The sequence below is a fragment of the Cynoglossus semilaevis genome, chromosome 9 (assembly GCF_000523025.1).
Source record: "Cynoglossus semilaevis isolate Cse_v1.0 chromosome 9, Cse_v1.0, whole genome shotgun sequence".
NCBI classification, from domain to species: Eukaryota; Metazoa; Chordata; class Actinopteri; order Pleuronectiformes; family Cynoglossidae; genus Cynoglossus; species Cynoglossus semilaevis.
Window position 1 is genome coordinate 4,220,595 of NC_024315.1, and position 16,997 is coordinate 4,237,591.

The 16,997-nt window shown below is 44.6% G+C and overlaps 1 protein-coding gene across 3 annotated transcripts in view; it reads right to left on the reverse strand.

Moving 5' to 3' along the window:
• Positions 1-12,487, reverse strand: part of tll1 (tolloid-like 1) — a 21,833-nt gene extending 9,346 nt beyond the window's left edge. For 2 of the 3 annotated variants that reach the window (XM_025058689.1, XM_025058690.1), the window contains exons 1-9: positions 11,754-12,487; positions 4,650-4,772; positions 4,462-4,542; positions 4,082-4,246; positions 3,875-3,992; positions 2,926-3,104; positions 2,497-2,602; positions 2,218-2,342; positions 288-403 (exon numbers count right to left, since the gene is read on the reverse strand). In XM_025058689.1, the coding sequence (XP_024914457.1) occupies positions 288-403; positions 2,218-2,342; positions 2,497-2,602; positions 2,926-3,104; positions 3,875-3,992; positions 4,082-4,246; positions 4,462-4,542; positions 4,650-4,772; positions 11,754-11,934 (1,194 nt within the window). In that variant the 5' untranslated portion in view covers positions 11,935-12,487. The remainder of the gene's footprint in view (positions 1-287; positions 404-2,217; positions 2,343-2,496; positions 2,603-2,925; positions 3,105-3,874; positions 3,993-4,081; positions 4,247-4,461; positions 4,543-4,649; positions 4,773-11,753) is intronic. The other variant, XM_025058688.1, reaches the window with a different exon arrangement.
• Positions 12,488-16,997: the final 4,510 nt, after the last annotated feature.

The window sequence follows — 16,997 nt, forward strand, 5'->3', positions numbered from 1 at the left end:
TGTGGGTCTGGTTTTTTTTCTCTTTTTGGGGCTTGTTCAAATGTACCCTTTTTCTGCCTCCACTGACAGACCACTGACAGAAACCTCCACTGACAGAGACCTCCACTGACAGAGACCTCCACTGACAGAGACCTCCACTGTCAGAGACCTCCACTGTCAGAGACCTCCACTGACAGAGACCTCCACTCCACCAACATGCTTTTTTATTCTACCACAATCCAAACCCTTCCAGCTCTGACATTTTCCTTTTGCATCCATTTCTTATTCCTGATCTTTTTTTCAAATACCTTTTCTCCAGGTGTGACAGAGATCCTCCAGACACAGTGTGTGTACGAGGGGTAACCGTTGGGGTAACCAGGAGACGAGAAGTTACCCACTGATTCTTGGAGCGTCTCTCCACATGCTGTTAGTACACACACACACACACACACACACACACACACACAGACACACACAAACAGACAGTTAGATCTTTACAGTCCTGTGAACTTTGGGATCCGGTTCTTGAAGCTCAGAGTTAACTAACTCAGAGTTAGTTAACTCCGTATAAGAGGGAACTCTGAGTTTCCCGTTTCACAAAGCCGACAAGACCGTGACGCTGACTCGGTTGCTATGGCAACATACTCCGTAGATCAAACCTGCTCCGTAGCAGTTTTAAGGTCCTTAAGTCTGAGTTAAGGAGTGAGTCAGTAATCAATATACAGGGCGTGGCCGTTTGTTGAGGAGTCTGTGACGTCACAGCTCAGTTGGTGAGAAGAAACTGACGTCAGGAGAGAATCCTGAGACCACGACTGGATATTTTAGAACTGCGAGCGTTCGAGTGTTTGCATTTTTTTTTACTATCTATTACATAACTGAATTTCGATTCTCAGCCCAGATTTCGTTCGTTAAACTCATCGTAGTCGTGCTCTAAGCTTGGAGGAAATACTTTGTATTGCACGTTTTTTACCAACGGTCGTTTCCTTTATGACGTCGGTGATGCTGAGAACGTATTGGAGGTAACGGTGTGTCGATGTGGGCGGAGCCTTGGTGTTGATCTCCAGCAGTGTTCGTGTTAGTTTGACGTTGGTCCGTCACTACAGCAACACGTCAGCGAAGAGACTGACGAACAAATACAGACAGGATTTAAATCAGGAGTTAAATTTTTTTGCTGCCTGGTCCTTTTCATCCCTGTTGGATTAAACCTGGACTAAACCTAAAACCTGTCAGGTGTGTTGACACAGACACAGACATATGTTGATGCTGTTACAGTATATATATATCTGTGATGAACGAGGATCAATAACTCTCTCATCAATACTCACTCCTTCACTCTGTCATCTTTTACCAAGTTTTTTCCGTCGTCCTCGGCTGTGGCGCTGTTGTCCTTTTTATTTGACAGCGTGTCGTCATCGTTACAGTCGTTCAACAGTAAAAGGTGGAGGACGTGACGTGGTTGGTGCGATCTGTGCTCCACTGAGGGAGCCTTCATATGAAGTCGGGCACGAGCGCCACTCAGACTGAACTTAACTCAGACTTACCAGAGCTAATTGTAATCTGCTTTTGTGAAACCGGAAAGTCAAAGTTGGACTTCTTCAGCTTCATGAAGCCAGAGCTGTGGCTTTAACTGGGTGTTTCGTGAGCCAGCTTCAAGAAACGGAGCCCAGATGACTTCACTTGTGTCTTGACCAAAGCCTCTGTTTCTGCTTCCAATTTACCAAAAAAAAACAAACACATTACTAACAATTTATCAAGAAAAAAAACTTTTTTTTCTCTGCTGTCTGATAAAGAAATGGATTTGAATGGGAAAAGTCTCTGATTTAAAATGATCCCCCAAAAACATCCCAGTTGTTTTGTGTTTCTGACTGTTCTGTCAGTAAGCAGAACACAGCCGCTGTGTCTGTAGTGACATGTATGTCAGTACTGGTATGTCCTACACATGGACATTAAACGCATCGTTCCTTCTTATAAGAAGGTCAGCCAACTGCCCCCTCCCACCCCATCATTGATGCATACCATTTCCCACCCCCAAAATGCCGTGGGGCTCTGTTCATCTCACTCTTAAATGACCCTTTACAGTTAAAGACTACAGTGTTAAAATAAAATATTAGGATGATATAAAATAGAGATTACAACAACAACAACGACAACAAATAAACACGTTTTTACACCAAATCTGAGAGCAGAGACAGAGGTTTTTTTCAAACACACACTTCTATCAGAGTGTAGTCTCAGTACCTGGACATCTATACAGCTTCCTGGCCTGAGCAACGTCTCCTTTACTGAGTCTGCTCCGTTGGCCTATGGCAGGTCGGACCCCGTTTACATCCTTGGATGGAAGGATGGTGTCCAGGAACATCCCTCTGCAGGAGAGGAGAGGGAAGTGCACATACAGCAGCTTATTGTTACAAGGTGAAATTTAAATCAAATCAAATCAAACCAACAGCTTCATAGCACTGCAGTCACAGACCCATCATTTACAGAATCTCAAACGGATGAAACTGAGCAGCTGTTTACCGGGAGAAGGTGTTCCTGGCGTAGTGCATGATGCTGTCAAAATCGTACGGCTCTCCAAGAGAGTTGACTTCTCCTGGTTCCATCTTCAGGAAGTTATACTCTTGGCCTGTGATGAAGGAAACAGAAGGTTGAGCTTCATCCACTCACAGTCCAGTGATGATGGAGACGTCGTCGCTCTGTCTTCCAATGAACTTTGATCAAAACAAACTGTCAGAAACTGTGGGTGTGGACAGAGACATGAGTGGTTGTGGACAGAGACATGGGTGAGTGGGTATGGACAGAGACATGAGTGGTTGTGGACAGAGACATGGGTGGGTGTGGACAGAGACATGGGTGGGTGTGGACAGACGTGGCCTGATATGGAACTGTATCTGAGAACAGAGGAACTGTGTCAGACCGACGTAGTTGTCAGTTCAAACATAATCTCACCTGGTTGGATGTTATCACGGATGATGGTCACATGATCATCACGGTCAGGCCTCGTGTGCTCATGCCAGAAGCCAATGACGTGGCCCAGTTCGTGGACCACAATGCCAAACTTGTCACAGTTTTTACCAATGGAGATGGCCTGGGGCCCGTTGCCACGACGACCCACATAGGAACAACACCTTAATTGTAATTAACAGAAAGTGGATGACAGGGAAATGGAGGGAGAAGACGGAGCAGGAGGAGCAGAGAAACAAACGTATGAAGTAAAACCAAGTCTGTGAAAAGTCTTAATGGATTTGATTCCTGAAAACCACTTGAAACAAATGAAAAAGTCAGTGAAACATCAGTCTCCGACAGTCTGTGAAGTTGGTCTGACACAGACCTGAAGGTGAAGAGCCTACAAACAGACCGTCAGATGGTATTTTATTCTTGAGTTGCTTCAGTGAAATGAAAACATTTCCTGCTGTGTATAAATCAGAGCGACCATCAGTAGATGCTGCTTAAAAATGCTGATTTTTATGAGCTTATTACTCAATTAGCAAAATGACATCTATTATTATATAAAGTATATGAATTAATTAGTTCTAATGAACTGATTGTACTGCAGTCACGGCTCCCTCTGGTGGCAGAACATTCCTCCAGGTCGTTCTGATCTATTCACATACAGAACGTTTTACAAAACACAACCAGTAAAATGTCAGCACTGTACAAACACACTGTACAAACACACCCCCCCCCCACACACACACACGCACACACACCAGTGCGAGCGCTCCAGTGTAGCATGAAGATGAAAAAGCTGCAGGAACATACCGACGTGATTGGCAGAACAGAGAAACAGGAGCAGGACAGGAAGGAAGGCGGAGCCATTGTTGGGTTAGCACACGTCTCTCACTGTGACAAGGTCAATAGTAAACACACACACACACACACACACACACTAACTCACCCACAGGGTCTGTAGGTGAACACTATGTAACTCTCCTCATCGCTTTTCTCAATGAATGTGACACACGTCTGTTTCTCCCAATGACGCATGGCCTGCTTGAACATGGCCCTCTGACTCACTGGAACACACACACACACACACACACACACGTTTAACATCTGCCACCCACACAGTCACAGACAGTGTGTATTCACTGCAGCTGCGTACCAGTGAAGTTTCCTCCAATGACATAGGGAATGACTCCTCCAGGCCAAATCCTCTCAGATCGGGACGTGGCTGCTCGAGGAACACGCCTCTTCAGGACAGTCCCCGTCACTACACCTTTTTGGCTCTGAGGACTGGCATCTGCTTTACTAACCTGAGGGAGAAAATCTAGAACAGAAAATGTAAAAATGTCTGTCTTACATGAACTGAATTGAATTTTCAACAAACACTTCAATAATAAGAATTATTTCCACACACACTGTCATGTGTGTGGAAATAATTCTTATTATTGAAGTTTCAGGATTGGTCTAAAGGTCTGGGTAAAAGACATCACCTTCAACTGGATGAAGGTTTTTCTCTCTGACACTGGAGCGTGACCTCACCTAAACCAAATCTGTGTATTCTGTCCAGCAGCAGGTACAAGGAACCTTTCTTCTTTACAAGCTCATGTTCATCAAGGCCACCTAACAACAACACACACACACACCGTTAGCTCAAAGGCCAGAAGTTCATGCGACAAAAGCTGTGGGGCAGAGGAACAGAGGGGGGCAGAGATGTCGGGTCCACTCACCTGACATGTGGCCTCGTCTGGAGTTTGTGTGAATGTGTGTGTGCCGTGTGAGGTCTGTGGTCCTGTTGATCTGGAACATTCTCAGGTCCTCTTCGTCTAAAGCGATGTCTCCCCAGAACACAGCTACAAATAAGAAGAAACATCACATCAATCAAGTTTTAGGAATAAACACAGACACTGAATCCCATCCTGAGTAGAAAGAAGCAAAAACAGAGCTGGAAAAATCCAATTAAAATATCTTTTCTTCTGATGTTTTTAACAGGATTTCTTGATCTCTACATTTGTCTGGATTAGGGGGTGAGAAGCAAAAATGTAAACATTATTTTTCTACTCCAGGGCACCCACTTCACCTTGAGGCTCTTTGGTGGTACTGCAAGAAATTTGTGACAAAGTTTTGAAGGTGGAATACTGAAATACATTTTTAAGCAGTTCATATGGAGCTTCATTTGAAACTCTATAAATGGTTCATTGATTCATCTCCCAATCAGGTTGGGTTAGGGTTAGGGTTATTATTATAATTATACAGAAATAATGAAGTTAATCTGGGATCTGGGATTGTACTGGAAAAAAAACCATCCAAATAAAAGACCACTTTTGACGTTTGTAAACTTTACATCCACCGTATCTGAACTCTCAGATCTTACAATTCAGATCTGATGTTCTGCAGTGTTTCCTTCTCCTGCCATAACCCCCCTTCCCCCCACCCACATTGTTACCGTACAGTAACAATGAACAACTGGCTGATTATCATCCAGTGATTAGCTTGCTGGAGTTACGGCCCTCCACGGGGACAGGGGACGCTGATACATTCACAATGGTATGGGGGAGGGAGGGGAGAGGGGGAGAGGGGATTGTCACTTAACTAATTAGAATTGTCACTAAAGGAAACCGAGGGTCAGGATGCCATTGTGCTCAGCTTTACACCAGTGTGGGAGACAGAGGTAAAGGACAATGAAGACACATGGTCTTAACATCATGGTACGAGTGTGTGACGGAGAACCAAACAGTTGATTTGACCTCTTTACTACAGTAAGAAATACTGCTTGAACGTAACAGTAAAGCCTTGTTCTAAAGAAGTGGATCGTGTGATTGGACAAACTAGAGCTGAAACAGAAATGGATTCATTAACACGGATCGATTATAGAAATGAACTTTGAACCAGATTGAACCACATTAAACCTTTGTTTTTGTTTATTAAAATAAAGCATATCAAAAAAAAATTTAAAATACTTTATACAGGTATACTTTTATTTTAGTGTGAAAAAGTGAATCATTGATGCATTTGTTCAAAATGTCTGTGAGATAAACCCATGACTTCTGTGTGGATCTTCAACTTTAAATCCTGTGAAGAATTTCGTTTCATGAACGTAATAACAATTGGAAATAATAAAAGTAATCATTTGAGAACCCTGAGAGAAATATTTTCTAGTTGTTTAGTTAACTTTTTGTGATCATTAGGAAAACGTAACATCAGTAATCATTGACGTTCAATTAATACACACTCCAGGTTCTAATTAAAACGTGGGTTCTCTCAGTATCAGGTAATCACATGATACTGAGCCAATAACACAGTATTAAATAACATAAACTTAATAAATAATAAATAAATTAAAAGTCGCTTTGGATAAAAGCGTCTGCTAAATGTCATGATACAAAGTATATCACTGCACACAATGACGGCAGCTTTAACCCTGTGACCTCCTGGACACCTCCTTCACCTCAGGTCACCACAGCCTGGGGTGACCTTAACCCTGACCCTGGACACCTCCTGGACACCTCCTTCACCTCAGGTCACCACAGCCACCTATCATCCCACAACAGGGGCATTTACAGTATGAGTCTTTTTTGCAACTGACAGAGGCTACCACAGGAGGCGCCATTAGGGACAAGTGGTTCCTCTGGGAATTGAACCCAGGGCGCCCTGCTTCATCGATTCTCTAGTGGTTTGTCTGGGTATTGCGTATTGCATTCCCAAGTAAATAAAAAATACAAACTCCTCATCTTTTTAGCTTCACTTTCTATTTGTGGACGGGACACTGAACCAGCTGCATGTACGTAATACCTTGCGAGGATGCAGGGAGCAAGTTTTCCAGAGAAGAAGAGCTGACGCAGCAGAGCTAGAAAGTGAGAAGAAGAGGAAGAACATTCCTAGTCAGGTCTGCCCATTGATTCTTGGGGTCTTGTTAATCCATTATAGCACCATAAATAGCCCAAAGTCAGGCCGTTGAGAGAGCAGGGGCGAGCAGGGGTGAGGACACCTACGTAGGTTGGAGGAATATTGATCCCAGAACTCCGAGATGTCCCAGGAGTTTTGTATGACACTGACCAGGACTATATGCCCTTCAGCCGGAGCACTGCAGCAAAGCTTGACACACACACACACACACACACACACACATATATATATATATAAATTAGAGAGCAACGTGCACAACACACAACTGAGAGACAACCTCTATTCTCGCAGAGAGCGGGCAGCAGAGTTGTAGCGATCCATATCTTTAGAACACAGGGGCCAATTTTAGCCTTTGGCAGGTTTTTCTTTGAAGCCTGTTAGCACCGTGTCAATATGTGAGAGATATAAACTGGAAGGTGGCGCTTTGGTCCAGAGCCAATGTCTCTGTCAGTGGTGTGGAACCCCAGGTTTTTCCTCCTGGGTTAGATCTAATCCTGGTTAGGGCGGTTGGTACCTCCCAGTGGACTCACCACCTGCAGGAAGGTTCACGGGGGACTGGTACGGTGCAGTGTGATCTGGGTGGCGGTCATGGAGACTGCTGCCCCCGCGATCCGGTAACGGATAAGCAGATGAAAATGGATGGATGGATGAACTGGAAGAACATGTTTCTGTGTAGAAGGTCTTCAACCTGCAGTTAAAGGGTTAAAGGCGTCCGGTGACTAGTATTGAAGCAGTCACCAGGTGTCAAGGTCTGAGCTAAAACTAAAGAAGCTGATCTGGAGTCAGATTTGTTGTTGTTTGTTGATTTAGAATTTGTACTAATTTTATTAATAAAGTGTAGAATTATAAAATACACACGAGAAAAACTCATCAACAAACAAGGAATCTACACAACTAAGAGAACAGAACAGAACAGAACAGAACAGAACAGAACAGCTGAGATTGTTCTCCAGCAGGTCATGGGTTTTGGCCAGACAAGGGTGCGAGGGGTTGGATCAGCTGAGGACATCTGTCCTACACCAGTGGTTCTCAAACTGCACAGGTCATTTTCAAGCCACACCTCCCCCCGTCGCCCCAACAAAAATCAAATGTATTGACCTGACACCAAGTAACGTCATGTTTTTATAATGAATCAAAATCAATGCCATCAAATAACCCACCTGTCATGTCTCTGTTCCCCAGCTGGCGGCCCATCCTACACTTTGAGATGCCCTGTCCTACCCCAATGTGAACTTCAGCTCCCTCAACTGGTCCCCAAAAGTGAGAACCCAATAATCTCAGACTCAGAGGATTCTTCCAGGACAGTAAAAGTCATTTTGTTGAATAAATCTTAAAAAATGACCAGGTGGCGCTACCGCTCTCAGATCTTTAATAAATGAGTGATGAGTAACGGCAGCGCTGACTCATCACTTCTGCAGCTCCAGAACAATGACTGTCCAAAACAAACAGTTGGCGCTCGGCAGGAGCTGCAGAGTTTGTGCTGAGGAGGGAATCCTGAGGAAGACTTCGGAAGCCCGGTGGCAGCAGCGCTGCACTCGGGAAAATCCTGTTTAATATAATATGAGCGGCGCGATTCACACACACACACAAAGCTGTGTCCACGGTGTCAAACACACACACACTGCTCCTGTTTCCTTCCTACTGAGTGATGAGGAAGGGGTGAACTGCGGCTGCAGCTCAGTGTCACGACACGTAGGCCTCACCCCCGGACTTTAAAGAACAGAGAACACATACATGGAATGTTGGCACGGACACACAGGCCTACACACAGGCCTACATCTGCTAGGAATGCACTTAGTGTGTACTTCAACGGACTAATTACTGAGTGAATTAAGGACGATGAATCATGACGTCCATTATTCAGCTCTCTCAGGATAACTGACCTGACCTTCAAATATATTTCTAACGGTTTTTAAAGTCCTGGCATCGAATAGAAAATCAATTCTGATGGAGGTATTTCAATCCTGTGATTTATTAGTCAGATTTGGTCCTGTTAACCCTAACCCTAACTAACTAACTAACTAACTAACTAACTAACCTGTTGCTACTGTTTTTCTCAAAATGAGTTGTTGTTTTTCCCTGTTCATTCAATTATTTTAAAGCATTTTCTGAAGTAACTAACTGAGTCACTGAGCCACTGAGTCTCTGACTCACTGAGTCTCTGAGTCTCTGACTCACTGAGTCTCTGAGTCTCTGACTCACTGAGTCTCTGGGCCCCTGAGTCTTATTTTCATAAAACAGATATAAACAAATATATTGATCATATCAAATAATAATAATTAAGAAAACATTTTATATTATTGTTATAAAAATTGGTAAAATAACCAGAGAGGGAGACAGCACCACACAGTGTCAGGGTATAAGAGAAGGATTATATACATATATATGTACACACAAAATATACTGTATACAGTATGCACACAGAGTATACTGTATATATATATATATATATATATATATATATAGCTCCACTACTAACCGCAGTGATACAATAGTGCAGAGAGGGACCCGTCAACCTCCACTGTAGGGTCACTGTAGGAAAGTCGCCCCCCGGCTTCATCTCTACACCAACGTTTGTTTAGCTTTGGCTCCGTGTGTGAGTATTTGACAAGAACAGTGATTTGGGAGGAAGCATGAATGACTCTTGACGGAGTGTAGGAGCCGCACGCACGTCCCTGCCAGTGTGTAAGTGTGTGCACGCGTGTGTGTCATCTCCAGCTGAGCAGCAGGATGCAGACAACCAGGAAGAGATAAGCGCGGGTGAATGGAGGGAGCTGTGTGTGTGTGTGTGTGTCAAATGTGTGCCTGTGAGTGTTCACATGGGGAAATCACTTCACAAAGACCTGGAAGTGTGTGTTCTCCTGTCTACCAGAGCAGGACTCCGAGGAGATAAGCAGCCAGCCAAATATTCCCCCTGTGTTTTCCCAGCAAAAACAGGAGGCGGAATACCAGCCACTCAGCCTGATGCCACAGGGTCAGGCCTGGAATGACTTTCTTTTCACATCTTAAGAGCTGCTCACACACACACATACACAGTGTGTGTGTGTGTGAGTGTTGGCACGTCTTTGAATCAGATGGTGATAAAAGTGATTTGATGACTTTAAGAGTTTGAGTTGTGTCCACAAGGAAAACACAACCTGGAGTTGTTGAATTTTGTATTTTATTTTCCCACTGGGAGGAGGTGTGAGGCTGAGGAGGTGAGGAGGTGAGGCTGAGGAGGTGAGGCTGATGAGGTGAGCAGGAATCTGAATTTATAGAAATTGTTTGCACAGCCAAAATAAAATATCCTGGATTTTTAATTACATTTAATCTGATTATCATCAAAGACAGGAAAATGAAGCGTATTCTCAGACAGAGGTATAAACCAGTCAAACTTGTTGTCATTTTTCCTCCTGCCTGCACCTGTTGTTTATTTGCACGTTTACTTGTATTTATTCCCTGACGGACTGAGTCAGAACTCTGAGGTCAAGTGTCCGACTCTTCCACTCCAACATTCACTGTTTATGCCTTTTTACTGAAGTCAATAGTTTGCTGCGAGCGTTGGCTAATCCTAGCATGAAAGTTGTTCGTATGTCACGATGATGTGCATCATTTCTTTTTTTTATTATTTGAAGCTAAATTAGATGCAAATTAATGCATTACATGCATTATAATGCAGTCATTTGTTCAGTTTTGACTTTTGTCATCTAGAATAGAATATTCTCCACTGCTGAGTTTATGCTGAGTTTACACTTAATTGGACCAAACTTAGATTCATTATAGAACTGTCAAATTTTTGTTTGTTTTTTTATAAATTGAAATGAAAGTTGTATTTTTTAATTTCAGGAGCCTCACACAGTCCAAATAGAGTTGAAGTGAGGCACTACTGTAGTACTAATGTATACTTCTTCCTTTGTTTTTACTGCGGCAGTGCGTATTGCAGTAGAATACAATGAATTATTTTATCAACCTGATGGTAAAACGTACGTATTTGTATTCTAAAGTTTTCAGGTTGTTTCTTTAATATGTGAATATATTCACATATTGTGAATATATTAAAGAAACAACTAACGGCCAACACAATCAACCAACACTAATGACCAACACTAACGACCAACACAATCAACCGACACTAACCACCAACACTAACGACCGACACTAACGACCAACACAATCAACCAACACAATCAACCAACACTAACAACCAACACTAACGACCAACACAATCAACCGACACTAACCACCAACACTAACGACCGACACTAACGACCGACACTAACGACCAACACAATCAACCAACACTAACCACCAACACTAACGACCAACACTAACGACTGACACTAACGACCGACACTTAAAATGTGCATGACAGAGAGAGACAAACGAAAGTGAGTGAGAGAGAGAGAGAGAGAGAGAGAGAGAGAGAGAGAGAGAATCACTTTGGTCAAGATGTTCCTTAATTCCAAAACATTTAATCATTTTCACACAGGTCTGCAGTACACTGACACAGACACTGACACAGACACCGACACAGACACTGACACAGACACGGACACAGACACTGACACAGACACCGACACAGCCACAGACACAGACACTGACACCGACACTGACACTGACACAGACACAGACACTGACACTGACACTGACACAGACACGGACACAGACACTGACACAGACACGGACACAGACACAGACACTGACACAGACACAGCCACTGACACAGACACGGACACAGACACAGACACAGACACCGACACAGCCACAGACACAGACACAGACACAGACACTGACAGGCTGCACGTGTTCCGTGACTTATAGGTCAGAGAAGGAGGAACATCTGGAACTCTCCCTCTCTCACACACTTACACACACACACACACACACACACGTGCCATCTGAGACGAATAAAAACAGCCGTGTTTACACACAGTCATCCCCGGACTCACCAGCTTTGCAGGGGTCTTTGTAGTCAATGGTCTCCGCTCTGTCTTCGTCGTCATAATCGAACTCTGCCGCTTTGTAGTCGATACACTCACAAATAGTCACTTTGCCCCAGAGAGTCAAACCGGCAAACACTAGAGCGATCAGGCGCATTTTTGCTGCCAGTGCCGAGGGCACTCGGTCCATGTGAAGACTGAGGGGGTGCGGGTGCGGGTGCGGGTGTCTGCTCTTCTCCGCTGCTGTCAAGAGGTGGCCTCAGAGTCACAGAAGAATGACCGGCTGGAGTGGAGTTTAGATCCGGCTGTTACTGTGAGCTACGCTGTCGGACTCTCCCCCCATGGTGGGAGCGCACTGCGTGGCGCTCGACAAAGTGTCCGCTGAGGAACTGCACCGCGTCCTCCACTGTGCAGGTGAGGCAACTGCGGGATGCGAGAGAGAGTCAAAGAGAGTGGGAGAGGGAGGGGGAAGGGGGCAAAGAGAGGGAGGGAGAGGGAGAGGGGGAGAGAGAGAGAGAGAGTCGCGTGGAGATCAGTGCGTAAAGACGCACAGCGACGATGAATCTGAACTGTTCACAATGGTCCAGTAGCAATTAAAACAGCTTCCTGTGGTGGCCCCCAGGTCTGACCCCAACCCCCCAGGCACGTGTTGCCTCACACACGTCTCTCCTCTCAGCTGCCAATTCAGACTGCATCATCTTCATCTTCATCTTCATCATCATCATCATCATGTTGTTGTTGGTACTGTAGTCAGCAGCTCCGTCAGAGGGATGATGTTCTGGGCTGAAGAATTCATAATGAAAAGTCAAATATAGACAACAACACCACCAGCAGCAGCAGCAACAACAACAGCAACACCACCAGAAACAACAACAGCAACAACACCAGCAACAACAACAGCAACACCACCAGAAACAACAACAGCAGCAACAGCAGCAACAACAGCAACAACACCAGCAACAACAACAACAACCATCATCAAATCAAGACTTCTTTCTTCTATTTCCACAGTGACTAAAACACAGTTAGTTTTCATCTGTTCACCTAAGTAGAAGTACAAGTACAAATATACAACTAGCACTCTGGTGTGTGTGTGTGTGGGGGGGGGGGGGGGTTAGCCAGTCTTCTTCTACTCCTTCGTGCCGTCACCCACCCACCCACCCTGGTCATTCAGCTGCAGCAGTTGTTGACACAGGAGCAGTTCACTCTTCACCTCACCTGCTGCCATCGTCCTGCTGCAGCGGCATGAGGAGGAGGAGGTTCACGCCTGGGCTGCATGGATCATCCCAGGTGGGCTGCATGGATCATCCCAGGTGGGCTGAGGGGGGAGGGTTAGCCTCCCCTAACCCTAACCTCCAGGAGGAGTCAGTAATGGAAGCTGTGAACGTGAGTGTCTCCGACCATTTGTTAGAGGGAGATTACTGGAACACTGTCTCTGCTGCTCGCCACTAATCCTGCCATCAGGGAGAGGTGGCGGTGAGCTGACGTCACTCTGTCAATCCAGCAGCAAGCTGTCCACCACACACACACACACACACACACACACACCCCGGGCTGTGGACACAAATCCCCTGAAGACAGCAGCGGAGCTCACTCTCTCCTGTCGTCCTCTCTGTTTTCTCTTCCACCACTTGCTGATGTCAAATAACCACCATAACCACCTCAGCCTGAGCCCCAGACCACTGTTAGCATGTGTGCCTTACAAGTAGAAAGTTCTGGGTTCAATTCCCAGAGGAACCACAGACATGGCGCCTCCAGGGGGCAGTAGTAACAGCAGATCTGCTGTTTACGCAGTGGTTCTCAATTATTTTCTATCATGCCCCCCCTTGGGGACAGAAATGTTTTTGCAACCCCCCCTCTCTGACCCACACCCCGTGAATTGAAACACTATTGAGAACCTGATAACATGTATATTTTTATCTGTTCAAACCACTGTACGAGTTGCTGCCACCTAGTGACTGGAGGCTGGTTAACATTCAGGTATCACAGCAGTGGTACACTGATGTCCATTGGACATATTCTAATGGAAGACCCTCAACCCCCTCCCCCTCTCCCCCCAGCACCTCACCGCACCCCACCGGGGGGGCCCGCCCCAGTATTTGAGAAGTACTGTGTGGGATCAAAAAAATTCATAAAAATTAAATAAAAGCAGGTGCAGTATCCAGTCTTTGTCTCCGTTTCTAATTCTCTTCATTTTTAATACTTCTTGATTTTAAAGATAAAAAGTTTCCACAAAAAAACAAATATTTGTCAAACAACGTGATCAATTGTGCGTTGTTGTCATGGTTTGTAGATGTCACTGTTCTGCTGTTGTCGACTACACCGTACTCTTATTGATTTTGTATTGATGTGTTTTTCTATACAGTACAGTCTGTGACTGTGTGTCAGTGCCTGGGTCTGTGGTTGAGTGGCTGCTAATTAACACTTGGGGAGGAGGAGGAGGAGGAAGAGGAGGAGGGTATAAGTGGTGTTTGGGCCTCAGTACCTGTATGTGTGTGTGCAGCCAATTCTATTCAGCAGAATGTTTCCCAGTCCAACAGGATCCACTGCTGAGATTAATGCTGTGCACAGATGTTCCTGTTCCTATTTAAAGCAGCTATCGATCAGTGAAACTCAGAAAGTACCTCCACAGCATTTTGACCCAGCTCGCTGACCACCCCTCCCTGAATAATCACACACACTCAAGTATCAGGAGGACACCTCTGAATGTGAGCAGTGACCTCTGGAGGTTGGACTTGGAGCTGCAGTTTATCATCTGCTGGGTTTTACTCAAACATATTTATATTTCACATAGAATTCTATAAACAATTAGCGTGATTTCCAGACTATAAGCTGCTTCTTTTTTCACACGCTTTTAACCCTGTGGCTTAAAGTACGGTCGGGGCACCGAAGCAGGAAAGAGCTAACGCGTAACCAGCCATGTTACAGGCACTGTTTGGGAAAATAAAAAGCATTTCTTTAATTAAAAGTAAAAAGAAAAAGTGTTCTTTCTGTGTGAATATCCCGTGTTATAACATGGACACCTGTGGTTTATAGACAAGTGAGGCCTATGTATGTACAATTATTTTTTCTTTTTAAATTTAGTGGGTGGGGCTTATATTCAGGTGTGAATTACCATATTCAAAAATATATGACCAACCTCCCTCAGCTACATGCTGACAGCGTCCAGATTAAAAATCATCGTTTGGACAATAATCTTGTTAAGGCTGTGCATTTCTATTCTATGTGATATTCCTCTATGATGACAAAGAATGTATGTGTGTTAAAAAGGTCAAATAAATCATCATCATCTGACAGAATGATAGGTCAAAGGAAACCCACTTCAAACTGCAGTGACCAGTGCAGTGACTGTAGCACAGCTACTGTCATATACTGTGCACGGCCAACACACGTGCACTTGGCTGAATATCACATAGTGACAAAGAAAAGACTTCAGACAGTGGATAAAAGATTTGTTGACTGCAGACGAAGAAGAGAAGACGACGAGGGAAAGTCAGCTGAAATAATACAAGCTGAGGCCGTAAAAATGAGAAGGAAATCTTCTGTTTTCTCTTCTGCCTGCTGACTGAGTCTGAAGTGTTTTCAGAAATGCCCCCAGAGGTGGCCTCGGACATCCATCACCTTTTGGCAAAACTGCCACAGGAAGACAGTCTGCTGACACCACAGTGGAGGCCAGCAGTGGACGATGACCATGAAGTTCTTAAAATATCTCATCTATCGTATTAACCAGGAAGAGACTCACAAGGGACACACACGCACGCACGCGATGGAGAAACGAGAGCCTTAGGTTTTACCTCTTTTGACACACAGTAGCATTTTATACAACATGAAGTGTCTGTGCTTCTGTGAAGGTGAAGAAGGTGAAGAAGAAGGTGAAGAAGGTGAAGAAGAAGAAGAAGAGGGTGAAGAAGAAGAAGGTGAAGAAGAAGGTGAAGAAGGTGAAGGTGGTGAAGGTGAAGAAGGTGAAGAAGAAGAAGGAGAAGAAGGTGAAGAAGGGGAAGAAGAAGAAGAAGAAGAAGGAGAAGAAGGTGAAGAAGGGGAAGAAGAAGAAGAAGAAGAAGCAGAAGAAGAAGAAGAAGAAGATCTGCAGCTGCAAATAAATACGTGACCATCAGGAAGCAAACTAATGTGAACAAACATGTGCTTCACTCATGATTGACAGGGGGGTGAGAGAGCTGCAGCCAATCACAGCAGCCAATCACACCCACAAATGCGTTCCATTTTTATGCCACGACCCAGGAGTTGACTCATTTGGTAAGTGACTTTTCTCTGTCCCCAAAGTCTGTACCTAATCAAAACCCTGTGCTGCTTCCATTCGCCACCTGCTCCTGTTTGGATGGAGAGACGAACCACCGTGAAGGTGGGGGCAGAAATCGTCTTCCTGTAAGTCAAACACTATGAACTTTTTACATTTGAAGACATCATGACTTTAAAGTAGAAGAAGTTCAACAGTAAAATAAAGATCATTGTATTTCCTGATGATACAAAGAGAAATCTGTGACCTCTCCAGGGGGAGTCTCGACCTCCAGGGGGAGCCTCGACCTCGGGGGGGAGCCTCGACCTCGGGGGGGGGGGCAGCCTCGACCTCCAGGGGCCTTCCATGCACACTGACCCAGAGACAGGCGGTGGTCAGGAAGGGAAAATTCATTCTCTTGCTGTGGGTATGGCTCCTCTTTAGTGTCAGAACTTCAGCAAGCTACTGCCTCCTGCAGGATCAATGACGTAATGACTCTTTCAGGTTTGGTATATTTGAAGAGAACATTGTTAAATTTTTATAATAAATGCAGCCTGCGTGCGTAAAGTCACACATTAATGTAATATTTTTAGAAAAACAACAACATACCATATATTTTTCAGGCTCTTACAAAGTCACAAAAAATGACGAAATATTTATCTGTCAAAGTATTTCAGCAACTGTGATGTTTTAACAATTGAAGAAAAAAACAAACAAACATCAATTTGTTGTGCAGCATCAGATTTTTTTTCTTCTTTCTATTCTGGAGCCAGAGCTGCTTGATCAATGCTATTGATGGCGTGATGCTAATAGCTGATGCTAATAGGAGCAGTTTGCCTCGCAGACACACAGGGCCATTGATCTGCAGAGTTAGCATCCAGCACTGAAACAGCTGATTCAAGAGTTGGACCAAAAGACGGAGGCTGTGAGGACAACAGGCAGAGGACACCTGAGGACACAAACATCCAGAGGAGAAGAAGTCAACAACTGGGAAAAAACGTGGATTTACTAAATCACCG